At 49.7% G+C, this 19,374-nt stretch overlaps 1 protein-coding gene across 3 annotated transcripts in view; it reads left to right on the top strand.

The window, feature by feature from the left end:
* Nucleotides 1–19,374, top strand: part of na (sodium leak channel non-selective protein na) — a 631,552-nt gene that overhangs the window by 499,947 nt on the left and 112,231 nt on the right. For all 3 annotated transcript variants that reach the window (XM_069314566.1, XM_069314565.1, XM_069314567.1), the window contains exon 26: nucleotides 7,627–7,850. In XM_069314566.1, coding sequence (XP_069170667.1) covers nucleotides 7,627–7,850 — 224 coding nt within the window. The remainder of the gene's footprint in view (nucleotides 1–7,626; nucleotides 7,851–19,374) is intronic.

Raw genomic sequence — 19,374 nt, 5'->3', positions numbered from 1 at the left:
TTTTGGCGGCGGTGTGGGCTTTTTTAGCGGTCCTTCCTTTTGCTTTCTGTCCCTTCTTAGGTTTGCTGCGTTTTGTTGGCGTTGTTTTGTCCTTCTCTTGTGGAGGTTCAGGGCCATCATCTTGCTCCGTGCTGTCCTCTTGTCTTGTGGCACTGGCGGAGCCGTTGCAAGTTGCTTCAGTTTTGGAGTTGCCTCTGCACCGCTTCGCAAACCATCTCTGGTGTGGTTCACCTTCGGCCTGCTCTTGCGCTGCTTGAGCCATCCTGGTTCTTGGATTGCGTGCTCTTTTCTCTTCTCCTCGGTTTGTTGTGGCCCCTTCGGTTCTAAATGGTTTTTCGGGGCTCTTTTTTATTTTTGTGGGCGTTGGCCTCTAGGGGGTCGGGTCGGGGGTGCTTCATACCCTCGTCCAGCTCCTGGGTTTTGGCTCTTGATTTTCCTGATAGGTTTGTTCGCTTGCAGCAGTCTCCTTCTTTTCTGGCAAAAACCAGCGCGGCTGCTTTCTGGAGGGGTCCTTGGGTTGTTGATACTTGGTTGGTCTGCCCGGGGGTGCTTCGTGTGTTGTTCGGTTGCGGCACTTTGCCGTGCTTGGCATGCCACGGCTGCCATAACCAAGCTCATGCTTTGGGTTGTTCCAGGTTCCCTTCTTTGTTCCAGGGACCGGTTCTCTTGGGTCGTCCACTGGGTGGTTCAGTTTTGCCAGCCTGCGGTCTGTCCCTGTGCCCACGTTGTTCGTAGGTTGGCTCTGTGTTCCTTCGTTGATGTTCCTTGGGCCTTGTCGAGCCTGTGTTGCTTTGGGGTGACAGTTGCAGTTTGGTCTCCACTTCGCGTTAGGGTGTGTGTGCATCTTCCACCTCCCGGGTTTGGTCCCTCTTGTTTTCGTCGTTGGGTAGGTAGCTCCGGGGAGTCAACGGAGCATCCCCCAGAAAACTAGCATTGAATGTAACGAAACGCCATTTTCTGGGTGAGTCTCGGAGGCTCCCCGGCATCCCTCCCTCCCTCCGGTCTCCAGTTTTCACGTGTTTTGATGTCCAACCTCAGAACTGAGAGGTGGATAGCCAGCGCAGGGGTCTGGGGATTCCCCCTCCCCCTCCCAGGGAGGGGGGAGCTGCGCAGACACCGACGTGTGATGTCATACTTGTTTGCTCGTTTCTTTATGGGGGGGGAGCCCCGTCGGCTCCCTGAAGCTATCCAGGCTGAATGGATATGTATAACTTTATGGCATCAGTCAAAGTGGCAGGAGTTCTTGCCTACCGGGAACCACGAGCCAGAACCTGGCCCCCTCAGAGAGGCACGAGGTGCAATGGCCTCTAGAAACCCCCTTGTGGTTGGGAGCATTCTATGTCTGCCATTGACCGGGATAGGCACCCAGAAAGGTAGGCGCCCCAAAACAAACCCCTATTCTGGTAAAAATATTGCTACCGAAAGCCGAACGAGTGGACAGAACTCCCCAAACAAAATTATCTAACTAGCATGACGTCATCACATCACTGCGCCACCGTCTGTGCAACCCCCCTCCCCCCGGGAGGGGGAAGGGGGAGCCCCAGACCCTCCACACCGGCGATCCAACTGGCAGTTCTTGGCTGATGGAATTACTGGCTGGTCGAGTGCCTCTGGCTCCTGTTTTTTGTTTCAGTTCTGTGCCTTGTGGTGTGGACTGTCTCTACCGGTGGGGTGTGAGCCAGGAGTAAGATTCCACGGTACTCGGGCTGCATGCGCCTAGGGCTATCTTCCCTGGGTGCCCTGTAAGTACTGCCCTTGGGGCTTGGGGCCACCTTCCACAAGTCTCCTTGGGTTCTACCTCCGCTGTGTCCTTTAATGCTCGGTACTGGGCCGCCCTTGGAGTCGGCTGGGAGTTTGTTGCCCTGTTTTGTCTCTGGGTAGGTGGTAGTTTTCATCACTGGTAGGGGCGCGGGGTACTGCACAGCTAGTTTTCACTATAACAGCGGCCGGCTCTGTTCCGCCTGGGTATGTTGTCCTCTTGCGGGGTTTTTCTTTTGTTTTTGCCTGGTGGGGGGTCTGCCTTTGTACTCACCTAATAAACACCAGCCACACATCTTACCACCCAGCGACCATAGAGTTAGGTCACCCTTAGGTCCCCAGTAGAGTTAGGTTAGAGTTTGTGGTCCCCCATTCCTGTTCTGGGTGCTTTCTTTAGATTCCTTCTGTTGGTGGTACTCCCCGCTTGGCCCCCGTGAGTGGACACGTCCCGGGGGTTCAGCTTTAGCAGTTTGTTGGTAGTATTGGGCGCCGGTTCGCGGTACCCTGCCTGGGCTTCCCTTAGCGCGTACCAATGGCTAAGGGGCCTGGAAAACCCCACGGGGGCTCCGTGGTCCTATAGGTGTGTCCCCGGAGTCCCTGTCGCATCCTGCGAGTTTGTCAGTTGATCTGTCCCCGTGTCTCAGGGTGGCACTCACCGGTTGTGCCTCTGCCATGCTGCCTGTTGGGTCATTGTTTTTTGTGACCCGGAGTCGTATGGCGAGTGTTGTCAGTACGTGCTCCCTTTCACCCAGGCCACTGGTCTCTTTAATCGAGTGCAGGCGGCTGCGGCATTGCTTGCTGGTTGTAGATTGCTGCGACGCTCTTGGTTGTTTGTGGCCTAGGATGCCCCGAGGCTGCCCTGTTTTGGTGGTTGGGGTCCGGACTTGGTGGTGGGGGTCGCTTTGGCTCTGGCTGCTTCCGCTCCTTGTCCTTCCCCTTCTGTTCTACACACACAAGACCGTCAGTAGTTTCAAAGCATTATATGACAAAGAGTGCTGGGAAGACGGGACACCACGAGCGTAGCTCTCATCCTGTAACTACACTTAGGTAATTACACTTAGGTAATTACACATCCTCCCTTGCTTCCTGCTCCGAACCATAGGAGAGTTTCGGGGTTGGGGCGGGGTCTGGTTGGGTTGAGACTCAGGCGGCCTTGGGGGTTTTCCTCTTCCGGGGTGGCGGTGGAGGCATTCGAGTCGGTTCCTCCAGCAGTGCCGTATTGGTCTGACCAGTGGGCTCCCTTCCTTAGTGTTTGCACGGCTGCCCCGGCTTTTCCTTGTCAAGCTGGGGCTTTGGTGGTGCGGCTCGGCCCCGGGTCATGCCGTCTAGGTTCCCGGGGTTAGGGAGGAGATGCCTGTGGGGCCTCGGCCCCGTTTGCCCCTCTTGGGTCCTTGTACCTTTGGTGAGGGGCTGACAGTTCCTCAGAGTCGGGTTGTTCCTTCCCTCTGTGTTCCTGTTGTTTCGGGTATACCCCTCCCTGGGTTCGGTTCTGTGTTCCTTCGGGTTTGTCAGTCCCGTCGTGCCTGGGGGTGTGTTTTGCCCCCCGTTTTCCTTACCCTTTTCGCTCTTACGTTGCGATACTGTTCCGAAAAAAAACAAAAAAAACAATCGAATGTTTGTTCAGGTAAGGTACATTCATACAAGGTGTGAAACACGTGTTGATGGATTTATATATTGCCTTGTACATACAATGCCTAAACCACTTCGTATCGTTGTCACTGCGTGTCCCTTGTTCAGGGGTGCTTGTCGTGGTTCTCGTTGGTTTGCGAATCTCTTCGTACCTTCCAATATTATTGGAACGTCTGTTGATTTTCGATGCGGTTTCCCTCTGGTCTCTTGTCGGCCTCGTTGGTTAACTTTCGTCATCTGTTTTCTTTTGCTTCGTTTTCGCCTTGTTTTGTTTTAGTGTCGTCTTTACTTCCATTTTCGGCGTTGTTCGTCTTCGTTACGCACACCTTCCTGGTGTTTGTACGATGTGTGTTTATGTTGTGTCTGTACGTTGTGTGTACGATGTGTGTGTCCGCCTGGTGTACGAGCCATGCCTCCCAGTGGACAAGTGGTGTGTTCGTACCTTGTGTGCTGGGGCCGCGGTGTGCGTTTTGTTTATGGGCGGTATGCTCGTGTGTTCGCATCATTTCTCGTGGTTTTTCCACGGTTTCTTGCTTGTTTTCTCCCTCCGGTCGTGGCCCTCTGGATGCTGAGGGTGTTCTGGATTTATGTCTGGGGGTGTCACTTCGTTCTTCCTTTGCTTCTGGGTGTGGGATGGCTTGGCGTGGCGCCGCATCCTCCCCCTCTGTCCTCCTGTCTTCTGCAGGGCGCACGCTTCACGACGTATTTCTTCTTCGACTACCGAATTTTATTCAGGTACCAGTACATTCTGTGCCTGCTGTTTCGAGTATGCTTGGCTTTCGGGCACACCATTAGCGCTCTCCTGGTATGTTACTTGGCTTTCCTGTGTTGTGGCACGGTTGTGTGTCTGCTCTGCAGGTGAGGTTGTCATGTCTGGCGCTTCTGTCAGCCATGGGCTGGTTCTCACTTTTTGGTGGGGAGCTTGCCTGGTTGTGCTTGCGGGGGTTGAGCTCTGGCTCTTGGGCCCTGCCTCTCCTGTCAGTTGACAGTTGTGCAGCTTCCTGAGTCTCCTGGGCTCTGTCTTCTCTACGGTTGCTCCTGTGGGTGGAGTCTGCCTCCACCACATTGCTTCATAGTGCTTTCTGCTTCCTTTCCCCTCCGACATTAATCGGGTTCTTTTCGTGTCTGTGGCTCCTTTGGATACTCGACTTCCTCCTGTGTCCCCTTGTACATACGACCATATGGACATCAGACAAAAGGAACTGCAGAGGGCCTATTGGCCCGTACGATGCATCTCCTATTTCTTCCCAACCATTCCCGCTCATATACATGTCCAACCCACGTTTGCACAAATTGTGGGGCCCCACCACCACATTACGTGGTAATTGGTTCCCCGAATCTCCGAACCTGTTACCGTGCCGGTCGTTCCTCAGGTCTTTCCTGATTCTACATTTATCCCTTTTATGCCCATTGTTTCGTGTCCACAATGTGCTGCGAGGGTGGCATGTGCATCTGTCCCGGTTCTATTGTTTCGTGTAGGTGGTGACAATAACCACAACCACTCAGAGGCTACATATGCTTTGTTGCATACACAGTGTATGTGGGTGTTATTTTGGTGGGCAATGGTGAGAGTTCAGTGCACTGGGAGTCGGTATTGTTTCTCGCGAGTGTCTGTTTTAGACCACACTTGCAGGTCGACTAGTTATTATTCGCTACTCTGCTGCTTCTATGCTCGGGCAATACCTCGCCGTTCTCCAAAGGTTGGCAGGCATATTACCTGGAAGTTTGGTACAGTTTGAGTTCGATGATTGGTCCTCCGTAGAGCTTTGCTTCTCTCGTTAGGCTCATGCGTTTGGAGCAAGTATCTTATTGGGATAATCTGCTCACTCCACCACCCTTGTTCACTGCTCTATCCTTGTTTACTCTTCCCAGCTTGGCGGGATTGAGTCAATGGCTCCTTAAAGGGGTGTTTGGTGTGGTGTGTTTGGTCATTTTGCATGGGTCTTCAGTGACTTTTGTTCCTGTCTTTTGTTCTTTGTTGTCCTGTGGGGCTCTGCCCCGCATTTCAGCGCTTTTGGTTTCGTTGTCGACACCTGGGTCTTTTTCCTCTCGGGACACTCATTCCTTGCCTAACTTCGGTGCCTGACTGCACCCTGCTGTCCATGAGGTCCATCGGGTATGTACGCCCTCCTCTGAACATTTTGTGGTTGGTCGTGTGCCTTACTTCCCGGCCGCTCCTTGGGCCGTATTCGGGGTTTTCCTTACCTATTCCTGTTTTTCCTCCTCCCATGCTCAACCTATTTGTGCATCTGGGTCGGTGCTTCTGGCCTATCCTGTTGTTTGGTGCACAGGTGGGCCTCTGTCCATGTTCAGTTCCCTGCTTTTGGACTAATCCGGTGTTCCATTTTGGTACCGAGTTCCTGCGATTTTCTGTGTGACTTCCTGTAGGCTTCGGTGTTGCGCTGTCTGTGATAAGGTTGTGAACTTGGTCTGCCGCTCCTGCCTTTCTGGTTCCTTTTCTTGGAACCGGGTTTGCTGGGTTCCGGTCCTGGCTCCGGTTTTTCTTTGTTCCTTTTCCGGAACGGGTGTGTTTGCTTTACTGAGGTTCACGTCCTGGGTAGTGCTCTTCTTGGATGCCTCTGGGACGAGTGCATCTTTCTTCCCTGCTGGAGCTTATTATCTTGCTCCTTTTGGTTTCAGGGTCGCAGTTTTTTGATTCGCATTTTGCACCTTCGTGGTGCTAGTTCTCGTCGTTTGTGTCAGCACTGGTGGGTTCCTTATTGGTCTCCCACCTGGGTGTTTCGTCTCGGGGGTGGGTGTGTGGTTTTCCTGGCGGTCCTTCCGGTTTTCCTATCACTGCAAAGGGTCCTTCGGGCCTTGATAGGGTTGGCTTGTTTTTCCTTCGGGGTTGTTCCTGGTCTGTCGTCTGGGCTCGTGTCCTGTCACCTCATGTTGGGTGGTGCTGGTGGAGCCACTCCTGCTTGCGTTTGGTGTTGCGGTTCCTTCTGCTCCGTTCCACTTGCTGTCCTGGGCGTTGTTTCCCTCTGGCCTGCTCTTGAGTTCTGGTGCCGTCCTGGTAGTTGGCCTGGGTGGTCTATTTTCTTCTCGTTTTGGTCTTTGTGTTGTCTGTGGTCTTGGTTTTTAGGTTAGGGCGCATGGCATCCGCCTCCCGGTTCCTTCCCTGTTTACCTTATCTGTGGTGAGGTAGCTCTGGGAAGCCAGCAGGGCTTCACCCAGAAAACCAGCGTTTTTGTCTGCGCAACCCCCCCCCAGCGGGGGGGGGGTTGTGCAGACGGTGGTGCAGCGACTTGATTACTTCATGCTAGTTAGATAATTTTGTTTGGGGAGTTCTGTCCACTCGTTCGGCTTTCGGTAGCAATATTTTTACCAGAATTGGGATTTGTTTTGGGGCGCCTACCTTTCTGGGTGCCTATCCCGGTCGATGGCAGACATAGAATGCTCATAACCACAAGGGGGTTTCTATAGGCCATTGCTCCTCGTGCCTCTCTGAGGGGGCCAGGTTCTGGCTCGTGGTCCCCGGTAGGCAAGAAATCCTAGCACTTTGACTGATGCCAGAAAGTTATACATTTCCATTCAGCCTGGATAGCTCCGGGGAGCCTCCGGGACTCACCCAGTAAATGGCATTTCATTACATTCAACGCTGGTTTTTGGGGAGTTATATCCATTTGTTCAGCTTTTGGTTGCAATTTTTCACCAGAATATTGGTTTGTTTTGGGACACTTACCATCGACTGCCATCGACTGGGTGCCTGGCCCAGTCGATGGCAGACATAGAATGCTTCCAACCACATGGGGGTTTCTACAGGCCATTGCTTCCCATGCCTCTCTGAGAGGGCTAGGTTCTGACTCGTGGTCCCCAGTAGGCCCACAGAACTCCATACACATGACTGATGCCAAAGTCTGACATTAGCATATCAGTCTGGAAAGCTCCGGGGAGCCTCCGGGACTCACCCAGAAAATGGAGTTTCATTACTTTCTACGCTGGTGTTTTGCTGTTTTATTTTTTCTGATATTTTGCCAGTGAATGAATGTGATGAAAGTAGGAAAGGAGAGTGTAATGATAACAATAATGTACAAGAAATTTGGATGCAATAATCTGACAAAACCCTAATTATAAAGAGACAAAAGCCATAGAGCTAAATCGCACTCCCTGTTGACACATACAAATTAGATAAGGGCCATGAACTGATTTGTATTCAGTATGCAATACAAATCAGTTCAGAACCATTTTATTACATTATTATAATCTTAATTCAGATTAATTATTTTTGTGGAATAGGCAGGCAAACTTTCAGACTGCCACCAATGGAATTGCACTACTCTTCCGCATTGTGACGGGAGAGGACTGGAATAAGATCATGCACGACTGTATGGTGGCACCGCCATTCTGCACCCCAGGCAGTGATTACTGGGAAACGGATTGTGGAAATTTCACAGGCTCCCTCATATTCTTCTGCTCCTTCTATGTTATAATAACATATATTGTACTGAATTTACTTGTTGGTAAGTATAATTTATTCTATTAAATTTAATACTGCATTATATTTTTTTTTTTTTTTTTATAAATTAATCATAATCTTATAATATGTTTAACACTTTTGCTGCCCAGGTGGGCGACCCACCGCAGAGCAGTGAGTCTGTGAACGACCAAATTGAACGACATAGCAAAAAAATAGCGTTAAACGTAATGAAACGTCATTTTCTGGGTGAGTCCCGGAGGCTCCCCGGAGCTATCCAGGCTGAATGGATATGTATAACTTTCTGCCATGAGTCAATGAATGGAGTTTTTGCCTACCGGGGACCACGAACCAGAACCTGGCACCCTCTAGAAAGGTACGAGGAGAAATGGATTATAGAGACCCCCTTATGATTGGGAGCATTCTATGTCTGCCATCGACCAGGATAGGCACCCAGAAAGGTAGGCGCCCCAAAACAAACCCCTATTCTGGTAAACTATTGCGACCGAAGACCGAACACATGAACTCCCTAAACAAAAATTAGCAAACAAGCATGACGTCATCATGTCGCCGCACTGCTGTCTGCGCAAACCCCCCCCTCCCCGGGAGGGGGAAGGGGAGAGCCCCAGACCCCACCATCAGCGACCCAACCGTTAGTTCTTAGGCTGATGGGATCTGGTGTTGTCGTGCCTCTGGCTCTAGCTTTCCGTTCCAGTTCTGTGCCTTGTGGTGTGGGCTGTCCCTTCCGGTGGTGCGTGGACCAGGAGTGATATTCCACGGTACTCGGGCTGCATGCGCCTAGGGTCACCTTCCCTAGGTGCCTTGTAAGTACTGCCCTTGGGGCTTAGGGCCACCTTCCCAGGGTCAACTTGGGGTCTACCTCCGCTGTGCCGTTTACTGCTCGGTACTTGGCCGCCCTTGGGTTCAGCTTTGGTTTTTTCTTGCCCTTGTTTGTTTCTGGGTAGGTGGTAGTTTTCGTCACTGGTAGGGGCGTGGGGTACTGCACAGCTAGTTTTCACCATTAACAGCAGCCGGCTCTGTTCCGCCTGAGTACGTTGTCCATCTTGTGGGGTTTTTCTTTTGTTTTTGTTTTCTGCCTGGTGGGGGGGTCTGCCTGTTGGTCCCCCATCACTGTTCTTGGGGTATATCTATATCTTTATGTCTCCATCTTGTGTTGGTGGTCTTCCCCGCTTGGCTCCCGTGAGTGTACACGTCCCAGGGGTTCAGCTATAGCAGTTGGTTTGGTAGTCTTGGGTGCCAGTTCGCAGTACCCTGCCTGGGTTTCCCTTAGCATGTAACCAAGGCTAAGAGCCCTGGAAACCACACGGGGGCTACGTGGTCCAATGGATGCAACCCCTGAGTCCCCCATCGCGTCCTGCAAGTTTGAAGGTTGCTCTGTCCCCTTGTCTCAGGGGGACACTGACCGGTTTTGCCTCTGCCATGCTGCCTGTTGGGTCAGTGATTGTTTTAACCCAGAGTCGTGCGATGTGTGTTGTCTGCATGTGCTCCAATTCACCCAGGCTTCTGTGCCTGATATGCAGGTGAGGTCAGCTGAGGCGTTGCATGCTCGCTTTCGGTTGCTGCAACGTGCTAGGTTTGTTGCGGCCCTGGATGCCTCGAGACTGCCCCATTTTGGTTATCGGTTATCGGGACCCGGGCTTAGGAGTGGGGGTCGCTTCAGCTCTGGTTCCGTCCGCCCCTTCTGTTGCCCATTCGGTCCCCTCCCCCCCCCCCTTGCTGTCGGCTCCGAAACGTCTCAGGGTTTCGGAGCCGTGGCTGGGTTTAGTTGGTTGTGAGACTCGGGGGTGTCTCGTTCTGGGGCGGTGGTGGAGGCATTCGAGCCTAGTCCTTCTGCTGGAGCTTCTGGGTCTTGCCAGTGGACCTCCTTTGTTCCTGCTATTTCGGCTGCTCCCACCTTTTCTTTGGAAATGGGGGCTCAGGAGGACGGCTCGGCCCCAGGCCCTCTGGGCGAGGTTCCTGGGGTTGGGTAAGGGTTGGCTTGGGGGCCTTGGGTCCCGTTGGACCCCGCATGAGTTTTTCTACCCTCTGAGTGGGGCTTGGTGTTACAAGGAGAGGGGTTCTCTTTCGCTCCCTCCGCGTACGAATTGGATTTGGTGTCCACCCCTCCCCGGGTTCGGTTCTGTGATCCGGCGGGTTTTTCGATTCCGTTTTTCCAGAGGTTTCCGGCTTCCCGTGTTTTGTCTTCTGAGGTGCGGGAAGCCTTGGCGGCTTACCTCCTGAATGACCTGGATTGATGCCTTCGTGTTGGATCCACGTTCCTTCGTGTACGGATCCCCTGGTTCATGCTGAAACCAGTCGGCAGCTGGTTTCGTTATGAAGTTCCGGAGTCGTCCTTGTTGCAGACTGTATTCTCTTTTCGTTGGAGTCTTGGCACATGTTCTATCGGTTCCGTGCGCTTGAGTGGTGAGAGGTTTCTATGGCGTTGCAGGTTTTCCTGGGGGGCGACTTCGATCATCTGAATGCTTGTTTGTTTGCCCCTGCCCTTTTGCGGGATGTTGGTGTCATGCAGCTTCACGTGCTGGTTCCTTCCCTCTCGACTGCCTTGGTTGCGGAGGATTTGCGGACTCGTGGCCTTCTTGCTTCGGCTCTTCGTTTCTTTTCCCTCCTTGAGCTATCCTCAGATTGGCTTGAGTTGGGTGTGGGAGCGCTTGGGGCCGCTGCTGGGTCTGGTGCGCTGCCCTCTGGGGTGTGGGTGTCGTCTGCTTTGTTGAAGCTCATGCCCATCCTGCATGAAGCGATTTCGCGGTTCTATGCTTCTCGCCCCCCGTGTCGTCAGGCGGTGCTAGCTTCTTCCTTGGAGTCCACCTGGGCCCTGGCTCTTCATTTATCATCACCCTTTTGTCCGTTGCTGTTTGCTGAGTCTGCTGTGGTGCTGTACCTGCAGGCGGTCTTGGTCAGTTGTCGGCCTATGTCTGAGTTGTTGTTGCTCCGGGGGGGCTCACGGGGGGTCGTGCCAGGGCTCGGGGGGTCTTTTCGTCAGGGTAGGCTTTTGGTGCCGGATTCGGGGCTGGCGGCGCCTTCAGTACCGGCTGTTGCTAGTCTGAGTGGGGAGCACCATGTTCGCCGTTTAGATTCTCGCAAGGCGCGTCGGCCCTTTCGCGGTTCGTCCCATTGAAGGGGCAATGGGGGGGGGGGGGCGGCTCGCCCACTTTGCTCACGCCTGGTCCCACGATTCGTGGGCTTTTCGGGTCGTTTCGTGTGGCCTGTGGTGGCGTTGGGTGGCTCCTTCTCCCTCGGGGGGTTCAGGGCTGGCAGGGCAAGCCTCTTCTGCGCTGTAGGGTCATCTCAGAGTGGGTTTGCTTGGGCGTGGTCGAAACAACGATGTCCCTCAGGTGGGTTTCCCGCCTGTTTCCAGTACTGAAACGGGACTGCGCGGACCTCCGGTTCATTCTGAACTTGTTCTGTCTTAACCTGTAGGTTTTGTGCCCCTCCTTCCGGATGGCTACACTGTCCCAGATCCATCCTTTTTTTTGGAGGGGGGGGGGAGCACTTGAATGGTGTCCCTGGACCTCAAAGATGCATATTGGCACGTCCCAGTTCATTCGGGGTTCAGGGACTGGCTCGGTTTTGTTGTGGGGTATCAAGGTTACCCTTTCGTTGTCTTCCCTTTGGGTTGAATCTGGCACCTCGCGTTTTCACACGCCTTACTCGGGTCGTGGTGACCTGCCTGTGTCTGCTAGGTGTTCGGGTACTGGCCTATCTCGATGACTGGCTGGTTGGTTTGGGCTCCCAGCCAGTCCGCGTGTCTGCTCGCAAGGGATTTGGTTCTTTCCCTGCTCGCCGGGTTCAAGTTCTTGGTAAACTGGAGGAAGTCCCATCTGGTTTCCTCTCAGGTTCGGTCTTGGCTGCATCTGGTTTGGGACGCTCGCACTGCTTCCTTGTCTCTTCCTCCGGCGGCTCTGTTGCGCCTGCGGTCCCGCCTTCACCTGTTTCTGAGGGGTTCCCGGGTCACGAGGCGGTTACTCGAGAGTGTACGGGAGCCTGAACTTTGCCATGATGGTCTACCTGCCGGGTCGGGTGTGTCTTCATCGGCTGTTCTGGTTCCTTCGAGGACGATCCTTCTGCCTCTCTCATGATTGTTGGGTTCAGCCTCCGAGGGCTTAGCGTCGGTTGCTGCATCACCAGCTTCCTCTTCGGGTTTTTCAGGGTTCGGTGTCTTGGCGCCTTCCCGAGCCCTTGCTCGATGTGAACACGGACACATCGTCTCTTGGCTGGGGTTTTGTGACCAGTGCTCACCAGGCCGGCCAGGGGTGTTGGGGGGTTTGTCCTTCCATCGGGCTCACAGCACGGTACAGGAGTTTGCGGCAGTGAGAATGTTGCTCCAGAGGATTCAAGTCGCTTGCAGATCGATGATCAGGCTCCATTCGGGCTGCTCCCCAGTGGTTTATTGCCTGAACCGCGGGGGTTCGATGCGGTCCTTGGTTCTTTGGGGATGGTCGCTTTAGGTGACTCGTCTGCCGAGTTCTCGTGGTTTGGCTCTCCTGGCAGTTCACGTCCGGGGGAGTGTCCAACGTCCTGGCAAACAGCCTGTCCCGGTTCCTTCCCCCTTCCACGAAATGGACAGTCGACGCCAACTCCTTCAGTTGGCTGTGCCGAACGTTTGGGACTCCGGACGTAGATCTCTTCGCGCCGACGTGGTCGAGGTATCTCCCGGTATATATGGCGCCCTTCCCCGACTGCGTGGCTGTCGGGGTCGATGCTTTCAGGCAGGACTGGGCGAGGTGGGGTTACCTATACCTCTTTTCCCCTGTTCCGCTTTTGCTCCAGGTCCTGACTCAATTGGAGATTTACCGAGGTCGAGTTGTCCTTCTGGCTCCTTGGTGGCCAGCCCAGCCTTGGTTTCAGGCACTGCTTGCTTGGTGTCCGAACCCGAGGGTCTTCCAGCTGCTCCGCCTCTTTCAGCAGATCGGTCCAGCCCTGTACGAGGCTGGTTCGGTCTTGTCCTCGAGCTTCACGTCTGGTGTTTTTGACTCAGGTTTATCATTCCTTGTATGGTGCGCAGGTGACTTTGTTGTTGGTCTCCCACCTGCGTGCTTCGTCTCAGCGGCAGTATGAGGTTTCCTGGCGGTCCTTCCGGTTTTTCCTATCACTGCGTCGGTATTCTTTGATCTCTGATAGGGTTGTTCTATCCTTTCTCTCTTGGTTGTTTCAGGACCGTCATATTATGTCGAATACTGTCGTCTCGTATCATGCGGCATTGGCGGAGCCGCTTCAGCTTGCTTTCGGTGTTGATGTTAATTCTGCCCCGTTTCGCAAGTTGTCTCGTGCTTTATTTCACCTCCGGCCTGCTAATGCGCCGCCTGAGCCGTCTTGGTCCTTGGACAGCGTGCTCTCGTTTCTTTCTTCTCCTCAGTTTGTTGTGGCCCCTTCCAATTGGGATTGTTTTTTAAGGCTCTTTTCCAGTTGGCATTGACCTCTGGGGGGTCGGGTTGGGGAGCTTTATGCTCTCCTCCGGATCCGAGGTTTCTGCTCCTTCATTCCTGGTGGTCAATTTGTTCACTTGCAGCCGTCTCCCTCTTTTCTGGCGAAGAATGAGACAGCTGCTTTCCAGAGGGGGCCGTGGGTTGTTGATGCTTGGTTGGTCAGGCCGGGAGTGCATCATGTATTGTGTCTGGTTGCGGCTCTCCGCCGTTATTTGCGCGCAACGGCTTCTGTTGCTGAGGATGTGCTCTGGGTTGATCTGGTTTCCCTTCTTCCTTGTTCCCGGGCTTGGGTCTTTCAGGTCATCCGCAGGTGTAGCCAGCCTGCGGTTTTCCCCAGGCCCACAACGTTCGTTAATTTGCTGCTTTGGCTGCCGTCTTTGGCAACATGTCTTGGGTGGACATTTGAACCCAGGGTTTTGGGAGATCGAACAGGGTCCTGGCCACTCACTACCTGGTGAATGTTCCTGGGCCTGGTCAGGCCTGCGTTGCCTTGGGTTGGCGGTTGCAGCCAGTTGTCTCGACTTCGCGTTGAGGAGTGAGGACAGACCTCCTCCTGGGTAAGTCCCTGTTTTTTCCTTATCTTTAGGTAGTTAGCTCTGGGGAGGCGACGGGGGCTTCCCCCAGAAAACCAGCATTGAATGTAATGAAATGCTATTTTCTGGGTGAGTCCCGGAGGCTCCCCGGTATCCCTCCCTCCCTCCCTCCGGTCGGCGGTGTTTTCATGTTTTTGACATCCAGTCTAAGAACTAACGGTTGGGTCGCCAACGGTGGGGTCTGGGGAGGGGAGGTGTTTGCGCAGAGAGCGGCGCGGCGACATGATGACGTCATGCTTGGTGGCTAATTTTTGTTTGGGGAGTTCTGTCCACTTGTTCGTTCTTCAGTCGCAATAGTTTACCAGAATAGGGATTTGTTTTGGGGCACCTACCTTTCTGGGTGCCTATCCCGGTCAATGGCAGACATAGAATGCTCCCAATCATAAGGGGGGTCTCTATAGGCCATTGTTCCTCATGCCTCTCTAGATGGGGGCCAAGTTCTGGCTCGTGGTCCCTGGTAGGCAAGAACTCCATGCATTGACTGATGCCAGAAAGTTATACATATCCATTCAGCCTGGATAGCTCCGGGGAGCCTCCGGGACTCAACCAGAAAATGGCATTTCATTACATTCAACACTGTTTTTTTTGCTGCGTCGTTCAATTTGGTATAAAATTGTTTGCAATAGAATTCTGGAAAGGGACATCTGCATATAAGGTAGCCCGAGCATTGCCCGAGAGCTTACCACTCCAATGTTTATTCTCTTTTCAGCTTTCTTACCTCAATTTTCATGTTACTTTGCTCAAAATTATATCAAATTGTTTCCAATAGAATGCTGTAAAGGAATATTTGCTTATAAGTTCATATAAGTCTAACCGTTCTCTACTTATGACGAAAACTCAGTAACTTTAATTAGCTTAAATAGTAACTTAAATAGTTTAAGATAAAAACTAAGCACTACCTAATAAATTCCCTGTAACCTACCTTACCACTATATTGTCAACCCATGTCTGTTTTTTTTAACAATGCTGTTTGTCAACCTAATTGTATTTGTGCTGATTTTTCTGCCATGTTTCCCCCTTTTTTTATTTTTATTTTTATTTGTTCTCAACACATTTTATACTTTAATCTCAATTAGTATTAAGTTTTAGTCTTTAACCCTTAAATGGCGCATAGCTATATACCATTTGACACCCACAGGCGCATACAAAAAAAAAAAAAAAAAAATTATATTTTCTTCCTAACCTGTTAATTTGTGTTCACTGATCATGGGAAAAATAATAAAAAAATCCTAAGTGGCATATATTGCCCGCTATAGGGCGAGGAATTCTGGCAAAAAATAGGCGCTGACTCAGCATGCGTCCCAGGCGGTCTGTTGCTCGCCAGCTGTCAGGACGGAGTTGCCACAAAGAGATAATTACCTAATTATTTCAATGTCTCTGATTGATTTTTCGTAGTTTTTTTGCTGTAATATTATTCAATAGTGTGTAGTGTGATATAATAAAATGAGTGAATCATCACTGTACTCAAAAATATGGTGTGCATATTGTTCATTCAATTATGTTCATCAAACAGTGAACAAATACTTTGTCGGTTATTACACTACATACACAGGTTATATATGAGTATCTGCATGTTTTGTTCACCATAACTGTACATCTAAGCTTGTATGGTGAGTAAAGGCACAAAGACGTAGGACCTCACACAGTCAGCTGATGGCTGCCGCCCTCAAGGCCAGACGCACTAATATTTCTCCTACAACAATACTGTTTGTGGTGCTATTACGCTATATACACACATTATATATAAATATCTATTTGTTTTATTCACCATACTTGTACAAGTAAACTGGTATGGTGCCCAAAGACCATCGTGGTCATCAGTAAACAACATGGTAAGTCCTGCAGACGACGCTCCTCCCTCACCAAAAATGGCGGCTCCCAACCTACTCATCTCGCTGTTTATACCCTCTATGCACACGTTATATATAAGTATCTACATTTGTGTTCACCATAGCGAACCACTAAGCTGGTATGGTGAGTGCAGTCAATAAAAGGTGGCCACACACAGTCAGAAGATAACGCAACTACCCTCCCTCCCACAGCATTACTCCTCCCTCCATGGCACACAGTGCTAAATATCACCACAATCCTGCTATTATCAGAACCCTGGTCAGTTTTATCACAGTCAGGGGTCTTCTGTAATAATATCATCGCTACATAATAGCACGAACAATAATATTATGGCATTTTTAGGCGATGCTGTGGTCACAAGCTAAACAGCAGTGCTGTGAGTTCATGCTGCGTGCATCAGGTTTGGTTGCTCACTCAATACTGAGGCCAATAACACTCGGGAGTTTGGCACACGATTTAAAAAAAAAATGGTGTCTGTTTACAAGAGCCCTGATGAAGGTGTGGTGAACCCCGTGTATCCGCGGGCCGTTTAAATCTTGCGTAGTACTCCAAAGCATCACATGATGTGATGCGCAATTTACTGCAAGTCGGTCAAAGCATCATATGATGCGATGCGCAATTGAAGGGTTAATGTGTTTCCTGCTCGAAACGCTTTGCGTAATAGTGGCTTTAGGCATTGTATGTACTAGTTCTATCTATAAATCTATCAATTTTTGTAAAACCTCTTGTATGTATGTACTTTACCTGAATAAACATTTATTTTTTTATTTATTTATATGTATTATAAATAATACTTTTTCTAGGGGTAGCCCTGTCAGTCCCCTGAAACTATCCAAACTGATATAGTGCTATATTAGTTGGGGTCATCAGTCACAAAGTCCTTTAGCCTACCAAGAACCACAAGCCAGAAACAGTTGGGGCAGTGTCTTTCACCCTGATGCCCCTGTTACCTAGCAGTAAATAGGTACCTGGAAGTAAGACAGCTGTTACGGGCTGCTTCTTGGGTGTGAGTGTTTGTAATTACCTAAGTGTAATTACCTAAGTGTAGTTACAGGATGAGAGCTACGCTCATGGTGTCCCGTCTTCCCAGCACTCTTTGTCATATAACGCTTTGAAACTACTGACGGTTTTGGCCTCCACCACCTTCTCACCTAACTTGTTCCAACCGTCTACCACTCTGTTTGCGAAAGTGAATTTTCTTATATTTATTCGGCATCTGTGTTTAGCTAGTTTATATCTATGACCTCTTGTTCTTAAAGTTCCAGGTCTCAGGAAATCTTCCCTATTGATTTTATCAATTCCTGTTACTATTTTGTATGTAGTGATCATATCGCCTCTTTTTCTTCTGTCTTCCAGTTTTGGCATATTTAATGCCTCTAACCTCTCCTCGTAGCTCCTGCCCTTCAGTTCTGGGAGCCACTTAGTAGCATGTCTTTGCACCTTTTCCAGTTTGTTGATGTGCTTTTTAAGATATGGGCACCACACAACCGCTGCATATTCTAGCTTTGGCCTAACAAAAGTCGTGAACAATTTCTTTAGTATATCGCCATCCATGTATTTAAAAGCAATTCTGAAGTTAGAAAGCGTGGCATAGGCTCCTCGCACGATATTCTTTATGTGGTCCTCAGGTGATAGTTTTCTATCTAGAACCACCCCTAGATCTCTTTCTTTATCAGAGTTCTTTAAAGATTTCTCACATAATATATAGGTTGTGTGGGGTCTATGTTCTCCTATTCCACATTCCATAACATGGCATTTATTAACATTAAATTCCATTTGCCAAGTGGTGCTCCATATACTTATTTTGTCCATGTCATCTTGAAGGGCATGACAATCATCTAAGTTTCTTATCCTTCCTATTATCTTAGCATCATCAGCAAACATGTTCATATAATTCTGTATACCAACTGGTAGATCATTTATGTAGACAATAAACATCACTGGTGCAAGAACTGAGCCCTGTGGTACTCCACTTGTGACATTTCTCCAGTCTGATACATTGCCTCTGATCACTGCCCTCATTTTTCTATCAGTCAGAAAATTTTTCATCCATATAAGAAGCTTACCTGTCACCCTTCCAATATTTTCCAGTTTCCAGAACAACCTCTTATGTGGAACTCTGTCGAAAGCCTTTTTTACGTCCAGATAGATGCAGTCAACCCTACCATCTCTTTCCTGTAATATCTCTGTTGCTCGATCATAGAAACTAAGTAAATTCGATACACAGGATCTTCCAGATCGAAAACCATACTGTCTGTCTGATATTATATAATTTCTCTCCAGGTGTTCTACCCATTTAGTTTTAATTATTTTTTCCAATATTTTGACTATTACACTTGTCAATGATACCGGTCTATAATTAAGGGGATCTTCCCTGCTTCCACTTTTGTAGATTGGAACTATGTTAGCGTTTTCCACACATCAGCTACAACTCCTTTAAACAGGGATGCCTGAAAAATCAGTTGAAGAGGAATGCTGAGCTCAGGTGCACATTCTCTCAGAACCCTTGGTGAAACTCCATCTGGACCAACTGCCTTGTTCTTATTTAGCTCCTTGAGCATTTTTTCCACTTTGTCTCTAGACACCTCTATGTGCTCTATGTTGTTCTCTGGAATTCTTATTGTATCTGGTTCCCTGAAGATTTCATTTTGTACAAACACACACTGGAACTTTTCGTTTAATGTTTCACAAATTTTGTTTTCATTTTCTATGAATCTATTTCCCATTTTCAACCTCTGTATATCATCCTTTACCTGCAATTTGTTGTTTATGAATTTATAGAATAGACCTGGTTCTGTTTTACATTCGTCTGCAATCCCTTTTTCAAAATTTCTTTCTGCCTCTCTCCTCACTGCCGTGTAGTTGTTTCTCGCATTTTTGTATCGCTGGTATGTTTGGGGGTTTGGCCTCTTCCTGTATTGATTCCATTTTTGTGTCTTGTGGTCTCTGGCCGTCTCGCACTTTCTGTTGAACCAATCCTGTTTCCTAGTTCTGCTTCCTTGTTTTGGTATAAATTTCTTTGTGCCTTTATCATATATTTTGCAAAACTTGACATACATCTCATTCACTTCCTTGCCTAGCAACAAGTCTGTCCAATTATACCCACTAAAAAAAATTCTAAAGGTTGCCATAATGTCCTCTCCTAAAGTCAGGTTTTTCATTTGCATCAACCTTCATATTTTCTTCCAGATTATAACGCATTGCATACTTTATTCCCAAAATGACATGGTCACTTTTACCCAAGGGAGGAAGGTACTGAATGTCAAATATTTCTTCCTCCTTCTTGGTAAATATCAAATCTTGCATGGAGGGGACGTCCCCTTCCCTCATCCTCGTAGCTTGTTTAACATGTTGATACAAGAATGTTTCCAGGATGAGGTCTACAAATTTACAGGTCCAGAAATCTTCTGTTTTAGCTTCATATGCTTCCCAGTCTATGGCTTTCAAGTTGAAGTCGCCGACTATCAACAGTCGTGAACTACCGTTATCCGCTCTTGCTATGATCTCTCTCATTATTGTTATAAGACCTTCTCTTTTACTATCTAGCTCCTCCTTTGACCATGTGCTGCCTAGCGGTGGACTGTATGCATTTATGATCATTAGTTTATCATCCTCATGGCAGATCTCTAGTGCTATTATGTCAACTTCTTGTGGATTGGCAGTCATTATTTCGTTCACCTTT

Source organism: Procambarus clarkii, chromosome 79, assembly GCF_040958095.1.
Source record: "Procambarus clarkii isolate CNS0578487 chromosome 79, FALCON_Pclarkii_2.0, whole genome shotgun sequence".
Classification (NCBI taxonomy): domain Eukaryota; kingdom Metazoa; phylum Arthropoda; class Malacostraca; order Decapoda; family Cambaridae; genus Procambarus; species Procambarus clarkii.
Note: the sequence above shows the minus strand (reverse complement) of the source record. Positions and strands in the feature narration are given on the sequence as shown.